This window comes from Carassius gibelio, chromosome B2 (assembly GCF_023724105.1).
Source record: "Carassius gibelio isolate Cgi1373 ecotype wild population from Czech Republic chromosome B2, carGib1.2-hapl.c, whole genome shotgun sequence".
NCBI classification, from domain to species: domain Eukaryota; kingdom Metazoa; phylum Chordata; class Actinopteri; order Cypriniformes; family Cyprinidae; genus Carassius; species Carassius gibelio.
Genome location: NC_068397.1, coordinates 14,982,950 through 15,002,094, shown reverse-complemented (window position 1 = coordinate 15,002,094; position 19,145 = coordinate 14,982,950). Strand labels below are relative to the sequence as shown.

At 35.1% G+C, this 19,145-nt stretch overlaps 2 protein-coding genes across 2 annotated transcripts; one reads left to right on the top strand and one right to left on the bottom strand.

Moving 5' to 3' along the window:
- Nucleotides 1–682: 682 nt before the first annotated feature.
- selenof (selenoprotein F) lies at nt 683–4,361 on the bottom strand. The gene is made up of 5 exons (XM_052549576.1): nt 4,199–4,361; nt 2,794–2,961; nt 2,577–2,640; nt 2,278–2,327; nt 683–1,687 (listed from the first exon to the last, which is right to left on the bottom strand). The coding sequence occupies exons 1-5, from the start codon at nt 4,244–4,246 to the stop codon at nt 1,556–1,558; spliced, it is 462 nt and encodes a 153-aa protein (XP_052405536.1). The 5' UTR covers nt 4,247–4,361; the 3' UTR covers nt 683–1,555.
- A 495-nt stretch (nt 4,362–4,856) lies between these two features.
- Nucleotides 4,857–18,954, top strand: LOC127951530 (heparan sulfate 2-O-sulfotransferase 1). Its single transcript, XM_052549428.1, has 7 exons — nt 4,857–5,292; nt 14,825–15,057; nt 15,369–15,454; nt 15,875–16,013; nt 17,077–17,174; nt 17,259–17,416; nt 17,497–18,954. The coding sequence occupies exons 1-7, from the start codon at nt 5,169–5,171 to the stop codon at nt 17,721–17,723; spliced, it is 1,065 nt and encodes a 354-aa protein (XP_052405388.1). The 5' UTR covers nt 4,857–5,168; the 3' UTR covers nt 17,724–18,954.
- The last annotated feature ends 191 nt before the right edge of the window (nt 18,955–19,145 follow it).

The window sequence follows — 19,145 nt, the reverse complement described above, 5'->3', positions numbered from 1 at the left end:
CTCTAATTTTATTCAAAAATAAGTGGATCTGCGCACCAAGACCCTTCAAGAACATTCCAAAAAGAAAATGTATATGCATGTATCTAATCTAGGCCATTTGTATATTATTGTCCTACTCTATATAATTTACTGAAGGTTATATTATTTAATAGATTTCTGTGATACATTTTTTTTATTAATTTGATAGTAAAACAAAGCAAATGTATCCACAACCCTAAACTTTTGCTATATTTGTTGAATTAGACTGCGACATGAAATCTCTATTAAATTAACATAAGATTATACTGTACATAGACACTGTATCTTTAAAACTCATCCAACAATTTGGCCAAACATTGAATACAACAAAAATGTCTGCTGACATCTAGTGGTGAAAATATAATTATCACTGATGTACACTGCTCAAAATTAAAAAGTTGGGAGCAAGAACATATTGACGGTTTGCCATAAATAATCATTCCAATGAACTCCAACACTGTAATAAAATCTAGTCAACTAACACTTTCTAATATAAACCAAATCACATCTTTAAATGCCCTGAAATGGGAGGGAAAAAAACCTGACGACTAAGAATTAAATCTAGCTTTTTCTTTTAATTGATTTTTTTTTTTTACCATCGTGGCATTTAAAATATTCACACCTGTGAAATGCTATTGCGAAAAAAGTCAAACAAACACATTAATATGAAAAACAGGTTTATTTGTCTGTGTGCTAGTGAAATGGAGTTTAAATTCAATTTTTTTGAACAAACATTGAAATGAATAGATTCCACCATCTCATACTGGGGTAGAGCTCGAAGGTTCCCACCATAACAACGTGCTCAGGGAGTTACACAGGGTCTTCAGGCCTCACATGCCAGGGACTGGTTTACTGTCAGGCCTTCACTAACGTGCAAATCCACATAAACATGCGCTTCTGAGGAGCTGCCACAAGCTTTACCAAACCAGCACATTCAACACGATTCACTCAGACACAAGATGTATAAAAGGCCACAGCACATCAACGATTCAACAATATGCAGCAGAAAAATCAACTAAAAATAAGTACAGTATGTCCTGATCACCTGATCAACTCAAACTAAATACTTAATTGCAATTAATTGCATCCAAAAATAAAAGTTTGTTTGCATAATGTGTGTACACGGTGTATATTATGTATATATAAATACAAACACATGCATCTATAGAATTAAGAAAAAATATTTTGTTTATATTAAGTGTGTGTATATAATATACAATTTAGGAATATAAATGTATAGATGTTAATATTTTCAAAATATATATTGTATGTGTTTGCATTTATATATGCACAAATATACACAGCACACAAAAACTTATTATGTAAACAAGAACTTATTTTGGATGCTAATAATCGCAATTACATGTTTGACAGCACTACCAGATACTTTTGAGTTTACTTACAAAAACCCAAAAAAAAAAACCATGTACAATGTATTAATGTCCATTATTGAGCACAAAAATTCCTTTGATTCGGTTTGAAGTTTATGCAAAAAAGAGCAAATTGTGAAAATCCGGCTTTAAATATGAAACAGAGTCTAAATTCGTTCTAACTTCTCACTAAGAAATTCTTCGACGCTGTCTGTGTTCCACTTGAGGATGCTGAGCTCTTCAGCAATGTTCCCGTTTTCATCCAGCAGCTTTAGCACAGGGTCTGAGCCTCTCACATACTGCAACGAAGTTTAAAAAAAACATATATAATTACCCAGTGTTTAAACCAAGTATAAAAGCAATAAAAATGTTTAGGCAGATATTTTGTTTGTACCAAATTTTTTTTTTTTTTATATGCACACATACACTACTGTCAAAAACTTAAGAGATTTTTTTTTTTTTTTACTATTTCTGAAAAAAAAGCATTAAAAACTGTTACATTTTGAAATATTATAATAATTTACAATTATTCCAATTCAAAATGTATTTTATTTGAATACATGAAAAAAAATGTCATTTCTGTGAGGCAAAGCTGATTTTTCAGCAGCCATTACTCCAGTCTTACGTGTCATTCTAATATGCTGATTTGCTGCTAAAGAAACATCAGCATATTTGAAATAGAATTTGTTAATCTTTACTGTCACTTAATTTTATTTTAATAGATCCTAGCTGAATGAAAGTAGCAATTTCTTTAAAAAATGAAATTAAATATTTGAACAGAAGTGTATGTCCATTCGCATGTTAATTACCTTTACAATTTACTTTATTCCTTTTCAACTATTACCTAAAATATTTCATAAAAAAAAAAAAAAAAAAAAAAAAACTTTACCTTGATCTGAAGACCCCTGAACATCTTTGGCTTGTCACTCCTGACGAAAGCTGAAGGGGAATAGTCACAAAAATTACAGTTTTGTAACAGAAGTACAAAAGTTATCACTCTGATAGACTGTGCCACAAAACAACAGCTCAACTGCTGTAACAACTGCTAAAGGAAAACACCCTTTGAAGCATTTCAAATTAACTTGGTTTATTTTGCTTCATTTCTAAGCCATTTTAGTATAATCATCAAGCAACACAAGAATGATAAAGTGTCAGTCACTCATACTTGAGGCCAAATCCTCAGCCTACCTTGGACTTGAGGGAACCTCCCCAATTTTCATCCACAGACCTCAAGGATGGCTCCAGGATAGAGCTGTCGAAAAAAAAAAGACAGACAGATATATATACTGTTGCCTCTGCTTTGTATCCTTTGCACATTTTTCATTGTTTGGTGGGTAAAACTGCAGGAGAGCTTCATTAAATGTAAAAGAAAATGAGCTTGTGATTTGACAGAAGCTGAACTCACCTTCCTTGACTCCAGCTGAGCCTCCTCTTGGCAGCACTGCCTGCAGGGAAGGTCTAACTGGCCCAGGCTGAACTGACCCAGGAGATCACAGGAGCTGCACAGGAGATTGCTGGAGAAGCCCATCTCCCTGCAGGCCTCAGAGGAGAGCTCGGCTCCATAAGACGCCAGCTAAGCCAGGAAGAGTTTCAACATTTTACACATGAAACAAGCAGTAGATGAAATTCTTTAAGCATCTACACCTGTTGACCTTTAAGTCAACACCTCAAACCTGTTGGAAATTCTCAGATGTTTTCTGAAAGCATCTTTGATTTGAATGACCCTCAAATGCAATGTCAAAGAACAAGGCAAATGGAGGGTAAAGCACAGGTGCAGGAATTTGCAAGCTTTGGCTACACAGCTATGATAACAAGACTAGACCGTTTTACAGCTGGTGGATGACATTCCACTTCCTAGTTACACACACTTTAAATGATACAAAAAACAACTCCAAAAAAAATAGAATAATTGATACATTTACATTTATGAATAAGCACTATCATTTAAAAATTTAATTCTTTTGGAATGCAGGAAGATTTGAACTTTTGAGACCAGTGTTATTACAGTTAACTAAAACTGAAAGTAAAATGAACCATACAAAATTGGACTTAAAATAAAATAAACCTTAACTGAAGAAAAAAAAAAAATAGAAACTTTAAAAATTAAAAACGTTTCAAATATATATATATATATATATATATATATATATATATATATATATATATATATATATATATATATATATATATATATAATACTCTCTCAGTGAAACTAACAACAGAGACTTTAGATTTAAATTGCAATGACTTGAGAATTGTTTGGACCTTGAATCTGATCAACAAAACTTATTGTATGGAATTTTTATTATATGGATTTTTTTTTTTTTTTTGGTTAATGAAATAACTCTTGGTGAATTTGCTTCCAAGTTACGAACACTATTAGCTACTCTCGGGGAGATCTCCAAAAATGCGAAGAACATAAACTCACAGGAAATATAGTTTACATCACCGTGACGTAAAATTTTTAAATATATATAAAAAAATAATAATAATATTTTGCAGCTAAACTAGCTAACAGTTTAAACGTTTAATCATTACAGATCATATGAAAAACACGGTCTCAAATTCTTGCAGTAGGTGCAGAGCTAGTTAATGTTACGGTTAGAAATGAAATCCGCAATATTATACAGATTTGCAAAACATTATATTATCAGCCGGTTGAGCCACGTCATTAGCTAACATTAGCGAGCCGGCTAACCTGCGCCTTGAACGTAAATACTGCAAATTTTACATAGACACCTGGACTACAGGTCATTGTTAGGTATCTATTTTCAAAGATGAAAATCCACATATATGGTTTGTTCACCTACCGTTTGTAATAAAGGCAGTAACCAAAGTAAATACACCTCCCCCGCCATGAGTGTTTCTTTTCCCCTCACCGACGCAGAGTTCAGCAGGAAACGCGTCACATCACACGCGCTGAGTTTATTAATAAAAGTCCTACCATAAAAAACAAGCTGTTTAAAAGATTAAGGTTTCCCTTGATTTAAAGAAAGATCAAACTTTTAACAATTGTCAAAAAAGTAACAATAATAGGCATTATTATTTTTAACTAAGCTGAAGGAGTAGTTAGATGTGTCATGCAGTCATCATCAAACGTGCAATGGCTTAGGAAGAATTTGGACAAATCTGACTGGAATTTACTTTTTTATACCCCATAATGTTTTTTTTTTTTTTTTTTTTTTTTATCAAGCTTTTATGGCATGAAAGCTGTGTTATGTGCAGAATTGGAAATATAAGAGTATTTTATATTTGATTTTTTTTTATATGCAATTAATATTTTTACAAATTACAGAATATATATAATATTTGTTTGTAAACATGTATGTAAACATAAACAATTGACTGTAAATGTATGTAAGGCCGTTAGGGCCAAATAAATGTGATGTGTTGTTGTCTGGACTATTTGAGTGAAGTGAGATTATTAAGTGAGATTATCCAGTCATAGAGCGACAGCTGACCCACTGACGTCAAAACTGGTGACTGCGCATGCGCACTGACACAACGTGCCGATACTTCCCAGGATTTATCAACAAATGAACGTACACTACATCTGCTACAGCGAAGCATAGTCGGAGCTGTCCCGATTCAGTAAACATACATTTTACGCGGAACTGCTTTTCGTTGCGGTAGTAAGTGTCCACTGTAGTGTAGTTTTCTGAGAGTGTTTATATTCGACTGTATATGTATCATGGAATAGCAGCACTGCTCTTCGCATCCATGAACTGAGTGTCATAAAGTTCTCGGTCACGGCATGACCTCTCTGTGGTGGATTTTTTGATGGGGCTTTTAAGATTAAAGATGCCGCCGAAGTTTCAGCTCCTGGCTCTGTTGGCTTTCGCCATTACGATGATCTTTTTGGAAAACCAAATTCAGAAGCTCGAGGAGTCACGGTGGAAGCTGGGTAAGATTTTTTTCTTTCCAGTAAAGTATCTTGAAATCATTTGTTAGACTAGAAACCAGCAAAGTCTGATCTTCGCCAGCTTGTCTACATGATCATGCTTTGATTTGTTTCCTATACCTAGTACTATTTTAAGGGAGGTAATAAGCATTCGTGTGTTTGGACTACATGGTCCATCATGTCTCAAGCAGCAGCTGCATTTTCATTCAAGCAATATCCAGTGTCAGTTTTGACTCACTTGGATATTTTCCTTCGTCAGTATTCAAGCATGTATCTGTTGCACTACTGGCTTCTGCATCAGCATGCCACTCACTTATGCTCGAGTCTTCAGGGACAAAACACAGAAAAAATATATATTTTTTTTGATTAATCTGTTCAACATATTTGGAAATAGTTTCCAGCTTACTGTGTGTTTTCCCCCTTGCCTATTAATATGGCTTAACACTGTAAGATATAAAAGCATGTCATCATTTAATTATTATAAATAATATAAAAATTACTTCAGTGAATTAATTGAAATTACAGGGTGCTTTCAAATAGATTTTCACCTCCATCTACTGAATTGTTACCACAGTGAATAAAACACCATCAACAAATATTAAATTGAGAAGCCATTCAGTGTTTGTTTTTCTAACAGTCCCTGCTTAAAATTAGGGGAATTAGCTAAAAATTTAATTCACAAGTTTAAAAGTTTGGACGATTTTCACATGTAGACTAAACTAATAAAATTACTTTAAGATAACTCATAAATTGGATGTACTATTCCTATATTGAGGTATTAGAAAGACTTATGCAACAACCTCTAACTGGGGCAAAATTCAGTGTTACACATTATGTACATGGGTAATTGCCATTTAAAATGTTGGGGTTTGAATTGCTTTTGTTGAACAAGGATGCATTAAATTCATCAAAAAACATTTATATTGTTACAAAATGGTACAAAGGATTTCTATTTCAAATAAAAGCAGTTCTTTTGAACCTCCTATTTATCAAAAAAAAAAAGAAAGAAATATTAAAAAGCTGTTTTCAGATATCTGAAGGATCGTGTGAATCTGAAGACTGGAGTAATGATGCTGAAAATTTAGCTTTGCCATAAAGGCAGTAAATTACATTTTAAAATATATTAAAATAGACACATTGTTTTAAATTGTAATGATTTTTCACAATATTTTTGCTGTGAAAGTAATACAGCCTTGGTGACCTTTCAAAAACCAAAATCTTACCAGCCCCAAACATTTGACAATGAGTTGGCATACCATGGCTTCACCAAAGGAGCAAATATAGATGTTTAGCACTAATACAAATCTAATTTCCGATCATTATAAAAACTGTAGAACCCACGAGAGATGAGTGAACAGGGGACACAGGTACAATAGCTGTCATGTGAGTATTCATAAATATCTCGCAGTGTTGAGAAAAACCTCCAGAATTATCTAAGTCAAGAATACCTTCAAACCTTGTGCATGTCTGTCTGTGAAAGTAAAAGGTTTTTCTTACTTATTAAAACTAATCTATTGAAATGAGCAACATTAGTTATTTTAAACATTCGTGAAGTAGCAGGGCTTTTGTATTTTGGTTTGAGTGCTGTGATTCCAAACACGGGCCACATGTAGGGACACATGCCTAGAGCGATCGGATATGGGCTATTTCATGTCCAATACAGGCTGTTCTGAATGCTTCACCATTTGGACCGTAACGCATTATATCTGTTTCACAGCACCTTCACAGAGCTGCCTCTCTGCCACGCTGAAGTTATTATAATTCTTTGTTTGAATAAGCAACGTTCTTTCCATTAAAAATTGGCAAGCTGCTGTTGTTTGGGTTAGCTGGTTCCCACCATCCAGTTACTCACATCACCTAACAGCTCTATCAATAGTTGCACAACTGCAGAGGAATATGAGACCTGTTAGCAGGCGGAAAGGTGAGAGGAAAGGTTTCCATCTGGTTAGACCTGAAGAAAGCTGTCAGTCTCAGCGCTGCATGAATTTAGGATGTTTTTGAACCTGTCATCTGAACCTTGTTTGACTGTGAACAAATTGAGTCTTTAGCACATACCTAGTGTAAACTCAAACTGTTTTATTAATTTGACTCGAAACTTCCAATGTGTTTTTACTGACTATATTTCGTGTCACATTTCGTTCCATTACCGTTCCATTTGCTCTAATGATAACATCTAACATGCACTTTCACGGTTCATGAGCATCGGAAAGTTATTTTCTATCTAACCTGATAGTAATTTGTCTCTATTTGCTAATGGAAGTTCTGTGATTCCCTTTGAACATGTTTCAGATCTGTACTGTTTTTAGCCCTGACGGGACTGTGAAAAACGCTAAGCCTATGTGTTTTGGCTTGGCACCAACACGTTGACTACTGTACATTTCTAGATCCAAAATAGCCGTGTTTATGTTGCTTAAAGACTTTGTAAGCGCTGTTGATTGTTGAAGGTTTCAGAGCCAGCGGATGACATATTAACTAAACCATTGTTTCCCAAACCTGGTCATGGAGACCCCCAGCACTGCACATTTCAGATGTGTCCCTGATCTAACACACCTGATTCAATACATCAACTCAGCTCATTGGTAAAGACTCCCAAGACAGGGGTGACCAAACTCGGTCCTGGAGGGCCGGTGTCCTCCAGAGTTTAGCTCCAAAACACCTGCCAGGAAGTTTCTAGCATGTTTCTAGCATACACCATACTGCTGCTGCTGTTGTTCTTTCAATAAGCAAATTTAAAAGGTATACAATAAATGAAATGCCAAACGAACATACAATAATAAACCTTTGTTTTTATCAAAAGTAAATCATAACACCACATAAAATATAATAAAGTGTAACAATTTATCCAGTTTAATATAATAAATGAACACTAATAAAATAAAGTAACAAACTGATTCCAATATTTTTTTTTCCCACATCATGCTAAAGTTTTACAGACTATGAGACATTCACACTTCCCGTAAAGGACTGATTATGATTCTTTTGTATTGCAAACATGATACTTGACTCTGAACTGCTGCTATTCTTTTGTCTATAATATTCTGCCCTTCTCACACCTAGATTGCCTACATTTCATCATTTCATCGTTGTTGTGTTTAGGGGATACGAGCGAGCATTCCCTACAGCATCGCAGGGATGTCGGAATGTTCGGAAACAGCCAAGTATGGTGACCCGTACTCAGAATTCGTGCTCTGCATTTAGCCCTTCCAAAGTGCACACACACAGCAGTGAACACACACCCAGAGCAGTGGGCAGCCATTTATGGCGCCCGGGGAGCAGATGGGGGTTCGGTGTCTTGCTCAAGGGCATTGCTGGCCCGAGACTCGAACCCACAACCTTAGGGTAAGGAGTCATGCTCTCTAACCACTAGGTCACGACTCCCTCCAGGACCGAGTTTGGGCCCCCCTGCTCCAAGACCTCAAATATGTGTGTATTCGTACTGAACCATCACAGTACGGATGTCTCGGTTCGGTGCATAAGGCCTTACAATGAATACAGGCAGTTGACCCTCAATCCAGAAGGGGGCGCCAGCAGTAATGCAACGCGTTTTGATAATCGGCCTCCAGCAGAAGAACAGCGAGCGAATGCCACTTGAGTTGCACACTTGAAAATTTATTTGCTGATTCTGAATGTGTCTCACTGACGAAGTGCAGAGAATGTCTCACTGACGAAGTGCAGAGAATTTTACATTTTTAATTTAAAAAAATTGTAGCTTCTCCAGAATGCTACGAAACTTGGTGACATTTATGGCACTTGGTATGTGAACACAAAAAAAAAAAAAAAAAACCTGAGGGCATGGGTTGTAAGAAAATAAAAATAGCCACACTAATGGTTTTCAGTCAAAAATGACCGACCATATAAAAAAATCACAAATACAGAAAGTTTTGTGTGTACAATCTACAAAATCCTCACAATGCAAAAAAATAAATAAAAATTGCACAGCAATGAAGGTGTGGAACTCTGAAACATCTAGAGTGCAAAATTAACACACCAACTCACACACACGTTGACACACAACTGTACAAACACACACACACACACACCTATATGAGTCCCAACATCTATACTACAATTCAAAAGTTGGTAGCTTGTAAGATGTATGAAAGAAGTCTCTTAAGCCTGCTTTTATTTGATCAAAATACAGTAAAAACTATAAAGTATTATTACAATTTAACTGTGAAAAAAGCTTAATTTTTACTGTAAAATAGTTTATTATTTAAAAATATAATTTATTTCTGTGATGGCAAAGATTAATTATTAGCAGTCTTTATTTCAGTTTTCATTGTCACATGAGCCTTCAGAAATCATGCATGCTGATTTGCTGATTAAGAAGCATTTCCTATTATTATCAGTGTTGAACAAATTTGTGCTGCACAACGTTTTTTGGATAACATAATGCAGTTTTTTAAAATAATTTTTCAATATCTTTAATATTTTAAAATATATCTTGATGAATAGAAAGTTTAGTTGAATCATTGTAGAAATCCCTTGCAACGTTTTGCATGTCTTTACTATCAGAATTGTTTCTCATACCTCATTGGTAAATTGTAAATCCGTTTTATTGACAAATCAATGCATTTTAGTCTGTGTAATGATAATTTCAAATTACTGCAATGCCCTTTCAGTTTTTGCATACTGATCTTATGAATAGCAAGTCTAACACAAACAACAATTCTTGGTGTCAGTTGTGTGTAACCAGATGGTACATAACCTGTGGCAGATTACAAGCTTAATGCTTTACTAACTGTTTATTAAAACTTCAAAGTCCCCTTGAATACCAGAGGCATACAGCTGCTTGCTTTTCTCAGTTGATTTTTATGGCCTCTTTGTAGGGGGTACATACTTCAGATCTGTTTTTCTTTTGTGCTTAAGGCACCACACTTCTCCATTTCTCTTACTCAGCCTTAGTCATTCTGCCAAGGCTGTAAACGTTCCTGTGCCATGATAATGCCACTTCTGAAGCGAACAAGCTTGAATATAAAATGACCCCACAGTGACCTCCATGTTGTAGTGCCTCTCAGAGGCAAAAATGACTGTAAGAATGATTTGGTCTATCTAAGGGAAGACTGTAACCTGATTTGAATCATTGAAAAGACACCAGTCAGAGTTTAACTTGTCAGGTTTGGCAGCTGACTGCAATAAATCCTCTGCTCCTCCTGAGCAGCTTGACACTTTGATATTACATTTCATTCCCTCATCTTATTATTTTTGGCCTTTACTGGAACAAGACACTCAACTTTACCATTTACATTTTTCATTTCACGTGTTATGTTGCATGTTTTATATCTGTTTATGATAAATATATAATTGGATCAAAGACAAAGTCACGATTATTTAAAAATAATAATTATATATATATGTGTGTGTGTGTGTGTGTGTGTGTGTGTGTGGTTTAAAATGTGTGTTCTTAATTCTTAAAAATGTAATATTTTAATATGATTTTGAATTATTTATTTATGTATTGCATTTTTGAACATATACATGAAAATGTTGTATAGGTCATACAAGATTGACCCATGCCTTTTTGCTTATGCACGTTCTGCAAAACCCCTCTTTTCATTAAACATTTTGACTGTCCCAGTTTTAATGCAAGTAGAACACTTTTTTTATGAAGTAAGCTCACTCAGGGAATTTATTTTTTATCATATGTTAATTAAAAAAAAATTCTTGTTGAATTCTGTGTTTATTTGGTTTTACGTTGTGCTTGTAAATTGTATTATTCCAACTCAGTTTTTCCATGAAGATAGCCTTATGCTAACATGGCAATAATAAAAAAAAGAACTAAATTACTATATGTATGAGTTAAAACATGCGTGTGTTAGTAGAGATGTGTTCTTGTTTTTTTCTTGTTTTTTCACATTTTTTAATTTTGACATTGATGTAGGTCCCCCAAAAAGTAGTCTCATTGGCCTAATAATTAATAAACAAATGCTTATTATATGATTGGATTTGTTTTTTTTCTTTTGACTGTTCTCAGGAAAAGTGTAGATGCAGGTTTTGCTTGAAAAATACCACCTCATGTTGTTATCAAAGAACACAGTGTTGTAGTGAATATCAGCGGTGTTCCATAGCATCAGGTCTACACAGTCAGCCCGAGGGCCATCTTGCTGCCTGTCTGTTTTTAAAAAAGTGCTTTCACTCAGCATAATGCAGCAGCTGTGTGCCTATCAAGAAGGAAATAGGTAACGAGTCAGGGTGTTTTTCTCATTAACTTGCAATTATATTATGACATTAGGCTGGGTATACTGCAGGAGAAATGAGATGGTGAAACAGTCTGCAACATCCACGTTTACCCAGACAACACTTTTACCTCGGAGTCAAACATTTCCCACTACAGCTCATCACATATAAATCACATAAAATTTTAAGTGCTAATATCAAAAAGTAGATTTTGATGTTTTATTATTTCTCTTCACAATTTCAAAGGAATAGCTCGCCAAAAAATGAAATTTGACTGAAGATTTCCTCAATCTCAGGTCATTCAAGATGTAGATGTAGTTTTTTTTCTTCATCTGAACAGATTTGGAGAAATGTAGCATTACATAATTTGCTCACCAGTGGACTTTCTGCAGTGAATGGGTGCCATCAGAATGAGAGTCTATACAACTGCTAAAAACATCTCAATAATCCACACAACTCTATTCCATCAATAAACTTCTTGAGAAGTAATACGAGGGTGAGGAAATTTTTTGAAAATGTACAACTAAAGACAGGATGCTGTTTGCAACAGTAACAAGTTATTCTCTGTTGCTGTGGGACACCATAATGTGGCGTAGCAACAGACTTGAAGAGCAGTTTGTCCACATGTGATGGTTGGAGCCTGGGCTCTTTGACCCGAGAGCAGTGGGAATGTGCTGTGCTTGGCTTGACATCATCACCTCACAGTAGCAGCTGTGCGAGCGCCTGCTCACATTTACACACTACTGTCACCACATCTTTACACTGTCAAATTACCAGACCACAGGACATTTTCTGTTTCAACAGCAGAGAACATTTTGTTCACGAATTCACTTCAAACATTGTCTGTATTTTGCATTGCTGTAATTTAGCCTTTTATTAACATTTACATAACATGTCACTTAAAAATAGCATGTTTGGTCGAAATTCTGAATTTCAAATACTGGCTCTCTTTCAAACATTCATTATGGAAGCATATGGGTAGCAATATTCAATTTGGAATGTAATATGCAAAATGACAATGCAATCAGATGAAAGCAGCGTTTCAGCGCTGCCCACAAGTGCGAATGAAATATTGAAGCCATAAACCGAAATGATCAAAACGTACATGGACCAACAGTCTTGTCCATGTTCTCTCACTTGAATCCTCTTCTTGAGGTTTGAGTCTCTGACCTTCTGCAAGCCCCGCCTTGTTCACGCAGTGATTGACATGGCGGGAGGGGGCGGACACGTGATCGGCACGGAATGCATTTTCAATGTGCACATTGAATTTTGCTACGTTCATTACAGGACATTGAATGAAGCAATCGTAAGTGTCTTGACTGTGAGTGTTAATGCATTTAACAAAAATAGCATTTAAATGTTAATTTTGCCACAGTTTTTGCTTGAACATTATACATATCTAATCATTTCTGTAATACATTTTCATTTTAATTTTGCAACTTATAAAGCGTTAAAATTAGTTTTCATTTTACATATTAAAACTGGTGTATGAAATGGCAAATGAAAATTATGTAATTTCATTGTAATTTTGCACCAAACGTTGCACAAATGTATTGGAATATGTAAATGTAAATACAGAAATTCATTGCCATTTTACATATTGCATTGTCATTTTGCATATTACATCCCAAATTTAATATTGCTACCCATACGCTTCCATAATTCATGAGAAGTTGAAGTTGAATTGGAATTTGAATTCAAATGGCAGGAAGCGGAATATGCTAAAACGCAATTTCAAAACGGTCAACAGTTTGCATACAATAATTAGCTGGTATGTAGGGTACTTTTTAAATCTGAATTGAGTAGCAATATTTCTCTAAACTCAAAAATTCTTTACCTTCAAAACAATTACAAAATACAAAAATTCCACACAGAACTGCAAAATTTAAAATTATATTAAGAAAAAATATAATTAAGGCAATTGAGTTTATTTACCTTTGTCATATATATATATATATATTAAATTAGAACATTATTATTATTGTTGAGTGTGAGTTCCCACTTGTTTTTTAGAATTATTATTATTATTATTATTACTTTATTATTTAAAAATCTTAAAGCCTTTTATCACCAGGTCACTGAGGTCATATAAAAATATCTGTAATAAAAAAAAAGAAAGAAAAGAAAATATATGTGTATATATATATATATAGAGAGAGAGAGAGAGAGAGAGAGAGAATGAGAATTCTGGCCATTGTAATGACAAATATATATTTTACATATTATTAAATATATGAAATAAATGAGCATTGTTGTTATTGTTGAGTGTAAGTTCACACTTGTGAGTTGTTTTTTTAAATTATTGTTATTAAAAAATCTTAAAGTATTTCAGCATCCGGTCAATAAGACAGCAAACTCAAAATTCTGTAACTTAAGTGTATAATGCTGAAATCTAAGATTTTCCTTTAAGAAATAATTATTCTGAAATATTGGTGTCTGGTTTGACCAGTCGTTGTCTTTTGACTACCATTCGAGACTTGGTCAGAAACTGTTTTTATCACCTAAGAAATATTGCTTAATCGAGGAAGATGTTAACTGACTCTGATCTTGACATGGTAATTCATGCTTTTATTTCTTCTTGTTTAGATAACTATAACTTTTTACATTTCTTAACAAATCTGCCCTAAATCGTCTCCAATTGGTACACAATACTGCTGCAAAGCTTTTAACAAAAACTGGCAGAAGGACTCTCATTAATCCAATTCTGTCCTCTCTGCATGGGCTACCTAGCAAATTCTGCATTGATTTTAAAATATTGGTTTTAACTTTTTTAGAGGTTTACACGGTCAGACCCCGCAATACATCACTGACTTGTTATGCACATATTCGCCAAGTCGTGCCCTTCGATCAACAGGCCAAAGGCTTTTAACTGTCCCAAAGACTCGTTATAAAACCAGGGGTGATCTGTTTTTTGAGGCTGTAGCCCCTAGACCGTGGAACGCACTTCCCTTGTTCATCCGTGTGACTAATTCACTTGATCCTGTTAAAAAGCAACTCGAGACACCGTTATTACAAGCTACAAGATTAAGTTAAAAGTTTTAAGTGTATTAAAAGTTACAAGCTTTTGTGGTTGATGGGATTTACACTTTTTATTGACTCTTTAAATGTTTTCAATTTTATGTTTATTAATGTGGTTGTTCCTTGTAAAGCACTTTGTGATCTGTGTATCTGTGAAAATTGCTTTATAAATAAACTTTACTTACTTCCTTCATCCAGCATTCTTTGCAATTTTGTTAAACATACAGTACTTTTAGTTCCTGTAAGGATCTGGTATATAGCATTTTTTTGTTGTTGTTGCAGTTATTCAATATTGAATTAGTTTTGCATCAGTGTCTCCTCATCTTCTCCTCCATTGCAGAGCGAGCCATTGCCAGACATGAGGTACGAGAGATTGAGCAACGGCACATTCAAGAGGGGGCGAAGGAGGCCCTGGTAGAGGAGGACGATCTGGTGGTCATCTACAACCGAGTGCCCAAAACAGCCAGTACCTCCTTCACCAACATCGCCTACGACCTGTGCAACAAGAACCACTACCATGTGCTGCACATCAATACCACCAAAAACAACCCCGTCATGTCTCTTCAGGATCAGGTCAGTCGTGTGTTCACTGTTAGTGCTTCCCACTCACAGCCATCTAAACAACACATTATAATGATGGAAGGATCCAAACGTTTCCATTTACTGAAATGCACCAAACAGCCTCTAAAAGGCACAAAGCATTTCCTTAATAGTGCACTACAGCAGATGTTATAGTATGGTAGCTTTATATTACCCTGAGGCTTTAGGAGACTTAAAATGGCAAATTCCTATCATTAAACCCTAAAGAGCGTTGTTGTTGTTGTTGTTGTTGTTTTCAGAGCAAATCAATCTTGTAATTATTTATTGATTTATTCATGTTTCAGGTACGGTTTGTAAAGAATGTGACGTTATGGAAGGAGATGAAGCCTGCGTTCTACCATGGGCATGTTTCCTTTCTGGACTTCACCAAGTATGTATTGTGTGCTCCTGTCATTTTGTTTCTCTGCTCCGATTTCCTCAGTCTGTTATGGCCAGTGTGTTTTGCATGAGTAATGCTGTTCAGAGTGCATTCAGGTTTTGCATTCTGTGCCAACATCACCGAAAAATGATTTGCCAACATTTTGCATAACTAGTAGCCACTCATTCATCCATGTCCATTGAGAGGATGTTGTTTTACATTCCCAGCAGCCCATGAGGCAGTTTGATGCTGCTGACTCCTGGTGGCTATGAAACGAATTGCAGAAAGCTCATTTTAAACGATACAAGCATATTCTCTTCCTATACCTTACCTTCATGCATAAAGCAACTATGTCTAAATGCCCAAAACATGTGTTAATACTACTATACTAATGCATTACTAATTGCACTTCCTTTCCCATCTCATTTTTAGATTTGGAGTAAAGAAAAAGCCTATTTACATAAATGTTATCCGGGACCCTATTGAGCGCCTGGTGTCTTACTATTATTTCCTGCGCTTCGGGGATGACTACAGACCAGGTCTGCGACGCAGAAAGCAAGGAGACAAAAAGGTCAAATTTTTGTTTTGTCCTGTTTTAAATTATTATGAATTTCAAGACCATAAAGTACCCAAGCTTAAGGTCACAAAATAAAAGTTATAGGGTTAGTAAAAATCATTAGAATATAATAATAATTATAGGAAAATATAAGGTTAAATATTTTTTATATTTAAATATTGTTTTGTAAAATGTATTATAAAAATTAGCTATTTCTATATTATTATTATGTAAAAAAAAAAAGTACAAATAATATTCTTAAATAATACAATTATACATTATTATTATTTATTTATAATAATAAAAAAAATCAAATAGAAGTTGTGCTACTAATATCCTGAACACTGGTCTTTGTTTAATTTACTCTTATATTAATAAAAAAGTGCCAGGTGGGAAGGTATCAATGCCAGGGAATTGATTTATATGGAATAAATCCTAGTATAAAAAGGTTTTTCAGTCATTTTAAATCTAGGTACGATAATGCTTTCATGTGGAGCAGCGTTAACTACACAGAGCCATTGTCATCACTGACAAGCTGCACAAAACATGTGCAAAATATGATTGTAGCTTGTCAGTAAGCAATGACTCTGTGTAGTTAATGCTGCTCCATGTGAAAGCTTGCAGGGGATGGAGATTTACCACTGATTACAGAACCGGCTTTACTGGCAAGATGCATTAAATATTGCATGCGATTTATCGTGGAGCCCTAGGTACGATGTTGTTCTTATTACTAGGTGCTAAGATTTACACATTATTTATTGAAAGGTGGACAAGCATCATCATGCCTTTCTTTACCCAATGACTGTTAAACGTTTTACTCAAATCCGATGCATTTTAAAAAGCAGAAAAACGAATGTACTTTAGAATTTGTGTCTTGTATTAATCTTAAACATCTTATTTAATTGTATGACTTTTGTTGTTCAATTTGTTCTCGCCATGAAGATGACACAACATTACAAAAACAGAAAATAGCAATAAAACACTATTACATCCGCAGTTTGTGCCACCATAATTATTTTCTTTATTACATACTGAACTCAGAACTATATTTTGTTGTTCAACTGTGTGTGTGTTTCAGACGTTTGATGAGTGTGTAGCTGCTGGAGGATCTGACTGTGCTCCAGAGAAACTCTGGCTCCAGATTCCCTTCTTCTGTGGTCATTACTCTGAGTGCTGGTAGGCTGTTCACTGTCTTTGTGCGTCATTCACATCCACCACTTGTAGGACTCTTGCTACATTTCCTCTACCACTTCTTCACAGGAACATTGGCAGCAAATGGGCTTTGGAGCAAGCCAAATACAACCTGGTGAATGAATACATGTTAGTTGGCGTGACAGAGGAGTTGGAAGACTTTGTGATGATGTTGGAGGCAGCCCTCCCTCGCTTTTTTAAGGGGGCCACAAAGCTCTTTCGGACAGGTATGGCTGCAGAGAGAATGTTTTGACAAGTCTGTCAGATGGTGAATATTTTTCTTAAATGTTTGTGTCTGTTTCTAAAGGGAAGAAATCGCACCTAAGAAAAACGAGCGAGAAGAAGCCCCCCACCAAAGAGTCTATAGCCAGACTGCAGCAGTCAGACATCTGGAAAATGGAGAATGAGTTTTACGAGTTTGCACTAGAGCAGTTCCAGTACGTTCGGGCTCACGCGGTGAGAGAAAAAGATGGAGAACTGTACCTGCTGGCACAGAACTTTTTCTATGAGAAAATCTACCCAAAGACTACCTGAGACTCAGCGGTGCTCCATAACACCGTATGCTGTGGTGGGAAACACTGGAGGGAGGACGCAATCCATTCTGCCCGACTGTTCTCCATCTGGATGTGTGCATTTAGAGCAACTCAAACTAGTCCGTGCCGCAGGGAAGAGTCTTGGGGCCAAATAGCTTTCAAGAGCTTTATCCCCCAATACATAACTCTTCAAAGAAAGCTTAAAAGCTCTCTAATGAGCTTTAAAAGTGACTGAGGTCTTGTTTGTGTCGATATTCTGCATTAGGGATTTGATACAGGTGCTGCCACATCTCACAACGTTTTGTTATTGGATTGAATAAATGCTTATATGGTTATATGAGTTTTTACATCTTCAGTACAGATGACTACTAAACATTTTTTTTCACTACTTTATTTCTTGGACTTTTTATAAGGCTATTTATGGGATTTAGTGGAAAGAAAAACACAGATGTGGATGTACTTCACATGGTTGAAAATGTATCTTGTCTTTGAAATACTAGAAAAAAAATTACCCACGTTTTTCTGTTTGCCATTTTTAAAACGGAACCTTCTGCTTTGGGTTCAGTCTCGCATTTTTTTCCAGCAATTGCAGATCATATTTTTTTTTTTTTTATCTACAAATATATGTAAATACTGGTCATTACAGTTACAGCTGGACCAAAACATTTAAAAATGGGTGGATGAAGAATTGAAGATGAAATGTTTATCTGCATGTGGATCGTTTTACTGTTACTTATTTTCGGTAAATGGTAATGCTTTTGTTTGAATTTGCTTTTGTATATTTTATGACTCAATTATCACGTTTTCTTTAATGTAGTTTAAACTTACTTTGTTTCTCATGGCAACACACCATTTGTCTGCTGCTTTGATTTTGAGATCATGGACTTTAAATGTGTTCAAATGAAAGAAAGACTCATATAAATTCATTGAGATTGTGCCTTTTTTCCCCCGTGTAACACAGAGCTGTTATTACAGCCAGTGTAAATATGTTGTGCTATCTCAGCATATGAATAGGTGAGGAGTTGTTTTACGGTACAGTTGCATTGACTGTCATTATTAACATCAATATGGAAATAGGCAGCCATCATGTGAAATTGTTTGCCTTGTTGATGGTACTGCAGGACTGGAACTGATGTCTATACAATTCCAGTGTTTGTACAAGTTCATGATCTTTACTAAACACACATTTGTGCATGAAATGGGTGCTAGATTGCACATTTGCCCTTAAAATCTCCAAGACAAAATATCAGTAGAACAGTAGGTCTTTGTGACAAATTCTCCCTTGCTACGGAAAAAAATAAACGTATATATTTTGACATTGTACAGGTTATCTTAGATGTTTTTGGAGTATCAAAACTATCTGTACTATATATGAAACACTAGAGTAACCTGTACATATAAAATATATATCAGTTTTAATATT